Genomic DNA, 13,639 nt, shown 5'->3' on the forward strand with positions numbered 1-13,639 from the left:
GGATCTGTCTATTACTGCAGATTGGGAAATATTACTTTCTTTTGCTTGTTCCCCTTAGAGAAAGGTATTTGTGAAGGAACAACTAAACTTTAAAAATGGTTAATGGTGACTAGAATTCTCACTAAATGAATAAAGCTGATGAGAATCAGGGTTTAAAAAACCCAGAGAGCATGTGAGTTTTTCTTACAGTTTATTAAAACTTTCACCAAAAAATACCCAAGAAAGCCCCAGAAAACCCCAGCTTAACTTTCTCTGACTCAGTTAGACTGAAAGAATAAAAGTAGGTCTCAAAGTCTTTCTGTGAGGACGTGATGTCAGAACAAATGTGATTGAGTTATTTGTTTCAAGACGTAATAGTAAACTGTTTAGATGAGGTGGGGGAAAAAAAATCCTAGGACTATTGGAGGAAAAATAATGTTCACGTACAGTTGATAAATTTCTGGATGCTTCTCTGGTAAGTAAAAAGAAATAAAATTATTTTTTCATTGAATTTTTAATTATTATAAGAAAGAGTAAAAAAAGAAGAAAATTAGTTTCTGCTACTGGAAAGGTAACACTGAAAAAAAATTAAGAATAGTAACCTGGCACAAGACTAACAAAGGAGATAACAAGGTGCACATCAGTGAAAAGCAATGCCAATGTGACTTGGCAGTAAACAGCAACAACAATGGATATTTACTTCAACATATAATAAGTAAGCAAGTAAGCCAAAATACAATACCTGCTTAAATGTTCAATGACATTCACTGCCAGAGCAATTTTATTTAAGAGCACACTGTGCCCCAGCTTGGTTTTTTAATATTCATTCATTCACCAGTTTGAAGGATACTCAGCAGAAGAATAATATGCGACTCTGCCACAAACTGAGCCTGACTGCTTCCATGTATGTAACTCTGTAAAATAAAAATGAAAAACATTCCTCTTTAAGAAATCCATTGAAAATGGCACAACCTTATTATGTGAGAATAAAACCTGTTTTGCAGAAAAATGCAGGCAGCAACAGCTAGAAATTAATAGCACAGTTTATGTAGGTTTAGTAAAAAGGAAAGTTAAAAATAGTATATTTAGGCAAAGCACATATATACAGTAAATGTAATGTTTCAAACACGAAAGCATTATGCTGAGCTCTTTTTCACACTGCTGCTACTGTGGAATAAAGAACATGCCTTTGTTTGCTCAGGTGACACAGTTTTTCAGAAGGGAGGTGAGAAAATCAAGGGCATGCCTCAGCACAGTTTTTACAAAAATGAAAACTGAAGCCTGCCTTAAACAAATCATTCTACTTTAGTCTTTCTCAGATTAAGCAAAGTTTCTTCATACAAAGTCTATTTCATCTTTCTCCAATAAGGTACAATTGTGTCCATCAAAGTTCGTAATGCATAAACCATCTTATTTATATGGAAATATTGTAAAATAAATGTTAATATTAAAACTAAGTCTAACACAGTCTACTACCCTCTATCCCAAATAACCTTGGTAATGGGCTCCCTTTGTATATTTATTTTAAAAACCTGTAGTGTATTAGTGAAAAGCTGTCAGTGTTTATTGTCAACTTTCTATGACAGCAATAAAGGAAGCAAAAATCTGAAGGACTGTCAACATGCACAAAATGAGGGAGATTCTCTGTCTTCCTCTCCTATATCAATTACAAACACTGAGTACAGTTTTTCATAGCATGCTATGTGAAATTAAATATATCCATGTTCTGAAAGTATTATTTATATATATTCTTCTTAAGCATAAATAAAATTTTCACCCACCCCAACAAAATACAAAGAAAAATGCTCACTAGTAATGCAAAGAAACAGAAAACTTTGGCCTTCATTCTGAATGTAGGGTTTTGTTAGTTTGTTTATTTTATTAACTCATACATGTTGCTTTAGTTCAGTTTATTCTGAGTAATTCTGGCAGAATACCATCCTTGTCATGATTCAGAACAACTCAGATTTGAAATAATTGGATGCTTCAGCATACAAAAGAATGCCTTCACCCTTGCTAGTAAAACTCTGTTTGATGCAGTGTCAGATCATGTAATTTGTATTTATTCAGTATATTTCTATCTATTGTTTTCAAAATTCAATCATATTATGCTCATTCAAATAACCAATTCAAACCTCAACCAGGTAAGACCTTCATGTAGCTGAAGTTTCCATTTCTCAGAGATACTGTTTTTCCTTTAACAAGATAAAAATCGCTGATCTCATAAGAATATCTCATTGAAGTATGAAACGACAGTGAGCCAAACTGTATTTCTTGATTTTTTTTTTCCATGATTTCTTATAAATTTCACTAAGGCTACATATACATATATACACATATACATATATATATACACACGTGCACACATATACATAACAGAAAGGAAGGAAATAAGAATATTTCACACTAATAAAAATTAATGAAAAAGTTAAAATGCTTGATAGATTGGGTATTCTGATTCAGTTGTGACCACTCTCCTGTGAATAGTGAACTTCTGTCATTATCTCTCATGCAGCTAAAGCAACATATATACATGTAGGGATACATGTACACTTGCAGAATCTGGATTCAAGTGTGCCTAACAAACAAACATCTATTTCTTCTAATGATCACAGCACAAAGTTATAGTCTAAAGCTTACAATGATTACATTGTCTATAGTGTATTTGTTATTACAGTGTGAACTGAAATAAAAAATGAGCCTTTCATCAGAAACGCATGACAGGGTCTAGTAGCACTATTTAGTTATTATAATCACTACTACTTGTTCTCTACACACATGCTAAAGTGCTTGAAAATGCACACTGGGAACTAAAGAAATACACTCTATGTTGAATATACACTGTTATTATCACTAGCTAATAAAACTGCTACCTGACTCCTCAGATTATAAATGCTGTCTGTATCTGTAAAATATTTACATGAGAGATGTCATTTTTATTCATATGCTCTATACTTTAACAAAGTAAATTACTTTTCCTCTTATGCTAGCAATTTAATTCACCATAACACCATTGGAGGAACAGAATGCAATGTTTGTACATAAATACATGTACATGCAGACACTACAGAGAGAAATGATTGCCTTCCTCAAAATAGTTTGCTGACATTACATTGTTTAGTTTTCCTCCTACTAGGAACGAAGAGAGTCACTTCCAGAAATTTTATGCTACTGCTTCTGATGACAAAAACCTATTCCATGCTGGGGAAGAACCACATTTTAAGCGCTAGTCTTCATCGACCAGCATAGTAACTTTATTTAAAAATATCACTCAAGCTTATGTGACTTCTGGTTTCACTTGGAAATAAAAAATAACTACAAAGAATTTTGTTAATGAAATAGGACAGTTTCATAACCGTGTAGCTGTCAAACCTGTACAGTAATGATGGTTTTAAAAATGCCAACAAATATGCTCTCAACTCTGAAAATTTCAAGCATGATTTTTCAGTAGCTATTCATACTTGAAAAATTGACTAAAAAAATCTAAGGATGATCAGAGTCTGCAGCAAACTCAGTTTGCAATACTGTCCATGTAGACTACTTACAATGCAAAGCTGAAACAGTACCAAGAAAATACTAAAAGCTTTAAAAAACTAATTAGATGGTTACTGCTTTTAAAATAATATTCTGATTTTAAAAAGAAGAAAAAAAATCAGAAGAAATTCTGATTTAAAAAACTTTATGGCAAGTTTTTGAATATTACTAAAGTAGTATACTGATTTAATGTAATGCATTAGGAGGGCTCGTATCACAAGAATATAAGGATACAGCTGGTGGAAAGACATTCTCAAAAAATCTCTCATTAGAATAATAGAATCATAGAATGGTTTGTGTTGGAAGGGGCCTTTAGAGATCATCTAGTCCAATCCCCCTGCAGTGAGTAAGACCATAAAGTAGATTAGGTTGTTCAGAGACCCGTCCAACCTGACTTTGAATGTTTTCAGGGAGAGGGGGATCTATCACCTCCATGGGCAACCTATGCCAGTGTCTCACCACCCTCATGATAAAAAATTTCTTCCTTGTACCTTGTCTAAATCTACTCTCTTTTAGTTTAAAACTACTACCCTTTGTCCTATTGCAAGAGGTCTAAAACATCTGTCCCCATCTTTCTTATAAGGTACCTTAGTATTGAAAGTCTGCAATAAGGTCTCCCCAGAGACTTCTCTTCTAATTCACTGCTAATCATTATGATAAAATCCTAATAACAACAAAGAATTTAGAGCAGAATATCTTTCCTTGCCTTTTGGTTAAATTAAAAGACCAATTAGTTTTATTACATGATGCAAAATATGCATATTTATATCAGAATTTGAACAGTCTCTCAAAAGATAAAAGTCCTTAAGAAAGTAATGGAAACAAAGATATACTCATTATCACTATTAATTAGGTGAAAGATAAGAGTCATAACTGCCATATGATAGTACAAAGAAAACAACATGAACTAGATACAGTGTATTTGCAAATGTGATACTTGAACCAACCAAACAAAAATCTGACACAAAAAAAAACCCTGACATAAAAACTAGAATATTAATTTCTGGCCAAATGTTTCATAGGGATACATGTTATAACTATATTTCTTTAAATGTGAGTTGCTAAAGGCATAGCCTTGCTTACAAGGAAGTGGATGTTCTTTGATTTAGTTCTGGAAATCTTATGTGTATATTAAAAAGCTAGTAAGAGACAATTATTACATTCGCAGAGAGGGGACAGAAATGGATAAAAGCAATGGTAGTAGCCACCTTAAACACAGAAGCCAAGTTTCATTTTTGAGAGGGCAAGAGACCTCAGGTCAACAGAGAGAGTTGAACTAATTGAAAGCACTAGTTGAAAGCCACTCTGTTAAAGAATTAAATAAGGCAGATGTTTACTGTACAGTATAGCCTTCAATAAATAAAAAAGGAAAAATTATCATTTTAACTACTAACTTCTTTGTTCTATTACAAATGTTCTTAGGTAGATTACTCTTAAAAGTTACCTAGCAGTAGATCTGTGTGTGATTAATAGGGTCCTCAAATTGTTTCCCCGAGACATTGTTCTCCAAGTACTCAAAACAGTAACATGGACATCTCCTCTATAGCTATGGGTCAGTTAGAGCAATGCCAGGTTAGTACAGAAAGTGACAGACTATTCCAGGGATGAAGATTAACCAAAATAATTTGCATTTGAGAATGCATTGTGAATAACCTGAATTTATGGCAGTAACTCATCCCATTTCTTATAAGGGATGGATCTTAACCACTTAAGAATTACAGGGTGTGTATTTTCCTCAATGAACCTATTTTCTAAACAGACCAAAAATAAAGTAGAAGTTTTCAGAAGACAGAAGAACAGTATTTAATGTAAAAAATTATGGCAAACAACTTTTCTTGAAGAGAGAATGGTGAGAACTGTATGGCATTTGTCTTTGTGTCTTTCCCTACAGGCATATGACAATACTGTGAGGCCGCTTGAAGCATGGATTATATGTGTATTGAGACACATTTATTCAAATTTAGCCCCCACAGTTTTGCACACTGCAATGGCCATTGACTCATCAAGTTTTGAAATTCATGGCCATCTGTGGCTCATACTTATCTAAAATAAAATGTATTTAAAGAAACTTCTTTAAAGAACAATTGAAAAATTAGCTACTTATCAATTCTCAAGCTAAAGAAAAGACCTGGTCACATGTGAGGTTTCTTAATTTTCATACTACTTCTTTCCTTCTATAAGAAGATTGCTGAATGACTGCCATGCAAGGCACAGATTCTCATGAAATTTTATTCGAACCTACAAACCATTAAGACACTGAGAAGTACCATTTCTGGTTTTGCTATCTTTTCTGCTTTTGACACTGAATCCACTTAATATTTGGAAACTCTGTGAAGTCTATCTGGCTGCAAGTGCTTTAGGCAAATGCTTTAAATAAATTCATGAATAAATGCAGTTTCTCTCTTTGATTTTAAAGGCAGCAAGAGGGAGGACCATGTAAGATGCAAAGATAAAGTCTATCAGAGAGGAAACCATAGCTTGAGCAGAAAACTGTACACCCACACAATTAACACTGCCACACAACAGTCAACAGCAAATGTCATGCTGGTAGGACTAACAGGAGAACCAAAGCCTGAGTAACTCACACTTTGAAAAACCAGTCCTTTTCCAACTCTAACATTTTCCCATCTCAGGTCTTATTTCACAGAAGCTAGAATTCTGAACTGGAATAATTATACCCTAAATCAGGCTATTTTCTTTAGCAGTGACAAACAATTGTTCAATGCATGCATATTTTTACAAAACTGTTTTAAATGTTTATCTACTATTCATAAATGAATTAAATATTTAGTGTTATTGAACTGCAGATGGTACACACATATATATAAAATCCCACACCAGGATACTCAAGGATAACAGCAATGTAATAGCCTTTTAAATTCCCCTAAATGCAGCATATGTTTGTGATTTCCCTTCAAGGGTGATGGTTGTCATGGTTCAGTAATATACTTAAGTATAATCTGTGCTCTTTTATTCCTTTCTGTTAATGCAATGTAAATAAACCAGAAACAAGGAAAGGGGAAATAAGGCCTCTGCAAGACATGTGCTAATTCTTAAGGCAAGAAGAATTTGTGGAATACTCAAAATTAAAACATGATTTCAGGTGCTTCAGTAATCTTTAACAAAACAAGCATAATGATGTTTATTTTCCATTAGAATGTACAGGAAGGATGCTAGGGTGAAGGGAGCTGATAAAACTGAGCTGGGTTTAGTAATAGCCTAAAATACAAAGCTACTTCACGAAGTATAATTTGGGATAACTGAGAAATAACTTGTCCTGAGTTTACGAGATATGACACACATCTAATTAAAAAGTGTATTGAAAACTGATCAAAAGCAGACAATTTTGCTAATAACTATTCTTGAAAATGATGAGCTGAATTTGGATTGTATGTTGAAGAAATCCCTAGATGGAGACCGTGCCCTGAAGGAGACAACAGGCCAAGTTCAAGCTAATGTATGTAGAAAGCAATGAAGCAACACAGTAGTTAACTGCCCCAAAGAGAGAGTTATGAATTCCACACCATTAGGATAAGCGCTATTAATCTATCTTCTTTTACTACCTCAACATTCAGGGTGAAATTCATCACAGAAGGGAACATTAAAGAAGGCTGTGGATTACTTAATTATGATTGAGCCTTCGGAATGGCTTATTTTAATTAAAGACCACCAATTTTGCCAAGAACATGCATTAGATATAAGCAGTTATTTTCTCTTAATTTAGAGGGGAAAAAGAACCACACAATATTCTCTATAAATTCCAATTTTACATGTTTTCCAAGTCCAGGAATAGCAGGACTTTCAGCAGTATTTAAATGTTTAAAAAGCAGAAGTTCTAAAACATTCTCTCACGATACCACTTAAAGACCTTATTATTTTAAGTATGAATGCAGAAAAAGGTTAAACATTTTATGGAGGACAAATGATTCATTCAGTAAAGCAAACACTTTGAAACCAAACATCAAGGTATATGAATAAATGTTTTATAGTGTGATTTCATGATCATACCTGCATTTCTCCAGACAGGTTTTCTTCTATGCGAACTATGTAACACTTAAAAGCAGCTTAAAGTACCCAGCAAGATTAAGAATAAAATCTTATACAGCTCAAAAGCCTAAGCTTTCTGACTCTGTTATTGCAGCTACCTATTCAAATATTATGGTTTTTTAAACCAGCACAGTTTCACATAACTTCACTTGAAGCATACACTCCAAATATGCTTCTTTAATTCCTACATAGTAGTATCTGTTCAGTTTATACAGGTGAATCAGAGTTTTAACTTACTTACAAACCCAATAGGGGACTTCCTACAAACTTATTAGCCTAGTCAGGTCCACGAAAATCTCAAAACAGAAGCCTGATCTAATTCCCTGCTTTCTTTCCATCACAGAAGATACTATTATCTGCTGGGGATAGCACATGTTCAGTGACCAATTTTCCCTGTAGCAGCCAACCCTCAAAAGCTCTTCTTGTGACCAGTGATGTGAAAAACCGTAAGATGATACTGGTTTGGGCCTAATACAAATTCTCATACATTCATATGTATGAGAATGGCTACCAGCTTAGAACATCTGTTCATAGAACATATGGATGCGATTTGCCAAAATAATAATAAACAGGCAGAGGGACAGATGATGTAATATGGGTATGAGTTTATTTTAGAGAACTTAAACAACACTGAATCTTAGTAAATAAATGTGTGAAGTCGTATCTCAAAAACTAAAGAAAGAAAAGAAGTCTTGATGCTAGTTGATTTACTAAAAGAAACCTCTGACTAGTCTAATCCTATATTAAAATTCAGTAGTTAGGATAATGTCCAAGTATTTAATAGGGCAATTACTTTTATTGTAGATAACCAGATATAAAGGGGCATCTGCAAATGATGCTTAATGGCTTCAAAAATTAACATAGTACTCAACACAAAATAAACATAAACTCACTTACGGCTAACAGAAATCCTAAATAAATGAGTTTGCATTACTGGCAAAATGAAGACCACATATGACAGTAAGAAGTGTGCAGTTAGCTATTTGAGACAATATTTTTTCCAGGAATCTTCATTTTATTTAACAATAAACAGAAACAATAAACTTTAATTTAACACTAACCCATCTGAAATAGCAATCTCTTTTGAACAGTGACTATTTTTATGAACATTTCCAACTCAAATATCAGTCAACAGTTCACCAGCCTGGGGAAAATTTCATGCATTATCTTCCTAGCAAGCAATCTCTCTAAGCAATGTCTCTACATGAAATGCAACCTAGCTCAGTTACAGACCAGCAAGACCAGCCCAAACAAAACAAGTGCACACACCAGCACATAGAAAATGGTGAGGAACAGACAGAATTACTAGATGTTGTACTTATGTACTTTCAGTGATTTTAATCAGTTTACTCAAGCACCTGACTCTAAAAATTAGTAGGATATCTAGAAAATCAACACTGAACATCAACTAAAACTCTGTATGTTTATTATTTTTTCAGCATCCTTGGTGTAACAGCGCAAGTGTTCAGACTCACTTACTAAACATGACCATAAATCCTCTCAGCCACTTTTGATAGGTGGGTTTAATAGCTACGGATGAATTTAACCCTTTTTAAGTAGTATTTAATGTTGGGTTTTTTTTAAGAATTTATGTAATACAGATACACACAACAATCTCATACAGACTCTTTGATTCCTTCATATTTAAATTCAATGAATATGCATTTCATTTTCCATGCCTTAGCTCATTCCTGTGCTCACCATTGCCCAAACCAACAACTGAGTCAAGAGACAGCAACCAGTTTTCATAGGACTGGCTGGCTGAAACAGGCTGTGCTGGCTGCCTTCATGAAGTCCAACTAGCACCAAGCACAGAATATGATCTAGGTTTCCAGCCCTAGAACAAAAGTGGAGCAATGCTGTCTTACTTTTGAAGACTATCAGACTGGAAAGGGTGGTTGGTATAATTTAAACTAGCATACAAATCCTGGTTTATGCTGCTGCTTTGGTTGTTCCTAGGCAGCTTTTATAGCTACACTGCATTATTTAGGGTTTCTAGAAGTACTATCAAAGGAGTCCACTAGTAGAGATTATCTCACAAATCGCGGAACTGTAAACACTCTGATCAGATATACAGAGGGTTTGATATAACCTGCTGAATAAGAATTAATTCTGAGGGACTTCTTCCCCATTTATTAATCACAAAATACTAAGAGAACAAAAAATGCAGCAAGACTTCAAAGAATCATATTTTGTGGATTTCAGAAAAAACCCAGAACTTAAACCTCTCATTAGGAATAAAAAATTGCTACCCTTATAGCCTTAATTCCCAAGTTACATAATGGACGGGCGTGCAACAAATGTCTTCCCTCTAAATGTACATTATGACACACAGTACCCAGGTGAGCGACTTTAACAGAGATGAAGATTTCCAGGATCTCTGTAACAGCATGCTGGTAGGTCAGGGAAGTTTAAATGACACAGCTTAGCCTACTTGCCAAAGGAAATAAAATTTTTTGCAATTGTGATGCCTTGCTTAACAACCACTACTTTTTAATCAACTTAAAAATGGCAAAAAAATCTCAGGGAAAAGTGATGTTTCTGCACATTTCATTACAGCTGGACAACCAAAGCAGTAATTCTACTGAAAGAAAAGCTTGTGATTAAAGTTCAACTGTTAATAGTTGTTCTGGAATATGGACTGCTTGCAATAACACATGGAAGCCAAACCATAATACTTCTAATTAGGAAACAAAAGAAATTGAGATGTTTTTTATGAACAGCATTTCTCTAAAAACACGAACATTGGTAATAACAACTACTTTCTGAATTCACAGATATCTCTTTACTTTTTGCCCTCTGATGCTGATCACAATGAGATAAATATCATTGGTCTTAAGCAAAAAATAGTTAAAGGCAAAATATGCACCTAGATTCTGTCATATAACTATTCCACGGTGGAAGAGTGATGATCTTCCCAACACTGGTGTTCTGACAAAGAGTGGTCATGGCAAAACAAGAAAGACAGCTACAGTATTGTAGATCAGATTTCCTTACAAACTGCAGAGATGGAAGAGCTGAAAGAGCCATTCAGCTAAGCTCATGTTGTTGGTGTTATTTAAATTATGGTTTAGAATCTAAAACTAGTGAAAAAAATATTTGTATCTTTAAGTTTCTATTTTCCTGTGTCTGTAGTGAAAAGAGTTGATCAATGGTTAACTCATGTAAGCACGAGTTAACTATTAAGAGTCAGCAAATATTAATCACAAGCCTAAGAAGCAGGATGTGCCTTAGCCTTTTCAAGAGAAGAAGAACAGAATCTGTTTGAAACCAGTGCAGAAACTGCTGAATCAGCCAACGAAGGACTGCACATGCTTCAGAAAGCAAGCTGAAAAGTGCGTTGTGAGGAAGACTGCTGGCCTTCATCAGAATGACCCCCGAGGAAGCTGCGGGGCCTTCCTCAGTCCGACCACTAGAGCACACGGCGCTTGCGTGTCCCGTGTGCTAATGATATTAATGACTTCCGAGAAGTAATTTGTATAACCACTCCTATCCCAAGGAATGTAATGGATATGCATGAATCGAACCATATACTGTGCTGTGTAAAGTGCTGTGGGTGCATGTTAGGAGGAGCAATCCCCCACACACCCAGTGCTGAGTAAAGCAAATGCTCACTTCTCTGACTCTGTGTCTGAAGTGTCTCTAGGCTCAGTTTGGAGCGATTCAGTAGTAGTATTTTCTTTTGACAAAGAAATTACAGCCATTTTGGATAGAGCCTTCAGCATAACCCCATATACCTTTTCATAATATTTATGACTCAATATTTTCTCTTTTGAAATTTCAAAGTGTTATTTCAATTGGATTTCAAGCTGTGAGGCATAGAAGGTAGTTTCACTTAAATATTGAAGTGCTGCAAGCAGAAATGAAGACAGACAGACTTTACTATGACACTAGCTCCAAAATAAGACTATGCTGAAGTCAAAGGGCTGTGAAAAACAGAAACAAAAACAGCTTACTTTGTAGCAGAAGCAAAAGCAGGTGTAAATGCCAAATTACTTCAAAGCCATAATCCAATTAACAACAATGGAGAAGCTGGGAGACAGTGAATGAGTCTGTTGTTCCGATAAAGAGCAAAACATTTGCATTGACATCTGATGATAAGGAAGTAACATTATGACCCTTAACTAAAACTGAAACCACAGATGATTGTCAGGGTCAGCAAAATGTTACTAAAATAGTGCTGTATACAGCTACAGAGGTATCAAAGTTTGGCCATAAATCAGGCAAGACTGAAATCCAGCAAGTGGAATCCTATCAATGCAAGCCATACATTCAGATTCCAGCTGTTTCTTGTCACCAATTAATAAAATTTCTAATAGACTTGGGAGCACAACATTCAGTAGTAATGCAGTGGGATGCTGAGAAGCTGGGTGTACGATACAGAGGGTAAAGAGTTAAAATCACTGGAGTAAATGGAGCAAGTGTTATCTGCCAAACTGGTGAGGTTAATTTGTGGCTCCTGGGCAAGAAGTAGAAGTCTTCTCATCTTAACCCTAAGAGAAATCCAGTGACTGAAGTGCACTCGTTCTGTGCAGTGCCTGCACTCCTTAAATCAAGAATTGATGGTGTATCAAAGTGCTGTATTTTTGCTGCAGCACAAAATGAATTTCTGAAGTTATAGCTGCTTTGGCTCCTCTAACAGCTTCAATACCAAACAGAGGAACCCTAACAGCCACAAGACAGGCACCTGGGTGGTTTCACACTCTCCTAATTCTAATGCCAATGCTTTGGAAACATGACAAGGCTCAACTGGTGCTTATCTGGAAGGGAGGACAATACACCTTTAACAGGCTCCCGCATAGGTATGAACATTCACCTGTGATTGCACAAACTGTTCTTGCCGAACTTTTACAAGCTATCTCACTCCTTCCAGACATGAAATTAAACACGGAAGAACCTCCTGAAAAGATGGGAGATGCACCACCAGCAGTGCAGCAAGCATTTCATGAAATAAAAGCTGTAACTCCACCTGAGAGATATCAAGTTCAGGCAGTTAAACAGCTGGAATCACTTAGGGATAATGTATCGGGATAAACCCCTCTGAGACTTGGGATGTTTTCCTATTCCAGGAATAAAGTCAGAACGGCCCCAGTGAAGACCACAGGAACCAGTTTCAAGTGGGGGAACTGTCCTTCTCTCAATTTACATGACAAAGCTCACAGAAAACAGCCAAGATGATGTGATAATCACTTTTCCTTTAGGCCCTTTTAACTTTTTAGTTACTTTTGTGGTAGATATAGGAACTTCATCAAAATCGATGGATTGTTCCTTTTTTTTAAATAATTGGTCTATAGTAGGCCAAATGGTCATTTTTGGTTTTATAGGAACCTGCTAACAGATGAAATCGAGCTGTGATGAATGGATGAAACCTTCAATTGCCACCATAATTGTCTGTATTTTCAGTTTATTGATGTGATTGTGATTTGTTTGTGTTTTCATCACAAGTGCCTTGTTGGGAGACAAAAATATTAGTAGAATTGCACATTTTATGTATTATTAGTTTGATTTTGGCTAACGTTGTCTTTCCACTGAAAAAAATGGTTGGAGGAAAAGCTTTTACGTTTATCTTACGGATGTATAATTTTGTCTCAACCAAATTTAGCATGGGAGTTGGTACAAGAATTCATATTTGGAATCAAGAAAAACATATGAAGCTTCCCAGTTCTTTCTTGGAAGGCTTTAGATTTATTATGATTTGACTAAATTTTTCAGAGATATTAACAAGTGAGCTAAATAATCTTAACAAAACAGAAGAAAATGTTACATACAAAATGGTTGAATACCCCTTCCTAGACCAGAAGGGGGGGCAGCCATGGACCACAGATGGGACATACAGGAAAGCCTTTTACCAGCTCTCAAGCAACTCCACCTGTAACTATTTTTGGAACCAAATGCATTATCAATCATTAGACATTCCAAAGTATATCAGAGAGTTGTATTTCCACTTGAACATATCTGATGTACTACTGGGTTTCCTACCACATGTCCCAAAAGGGTATTTTAACTTGACCTCACTTCTTTTATTTACGCTAATCAATATGGTAACTATAGTACTTTACTTCTCAGATGGGAAGGTGCA

At 35.2% G+C, this 13,639-nt stretch overlaps 1 protein-coding gene across 2 annotated transcripts in view; it reads right to left on the bottom strand.

The window, feature by feature from the left end:
- The window catches only part of TUSC3 (tumor suppressor candidate 3), a 113,880-nt gene that overhangs the window by 21,671 nt on the left and 78,570 nt on the right, over positions 1-13,639 (bottom strand). For both annotated transcript variants that reach the window (XM_069014006.1, XM_069014007.1), the window contains exon 7: positions 830-893. In XM_069014006.1, the coding sequence (XP_068870107.1) occupies positions 830-893 (64 nt within the window). The remainder of the gene's footprint in view (positions 1-829; positions 894-13,639) is intronic.

Source organism: Aphelocoma coerulescens, chromosome 4 (genome assembly GCF_041296385.1).
Source record: "Aphelocoma coerulescens isolate FSJ_1873_10779 chromosome 4, UR_Acoe_1.0, whole genome shotgun sequence".
Classification (NCBI taxonomy): domain Eukaryota; kingdom Metazoa; phylum Chordata; class Aves; order Passeriformes; family Corvidae; genus Aphelocoma; species Aphelocoma coerulescens.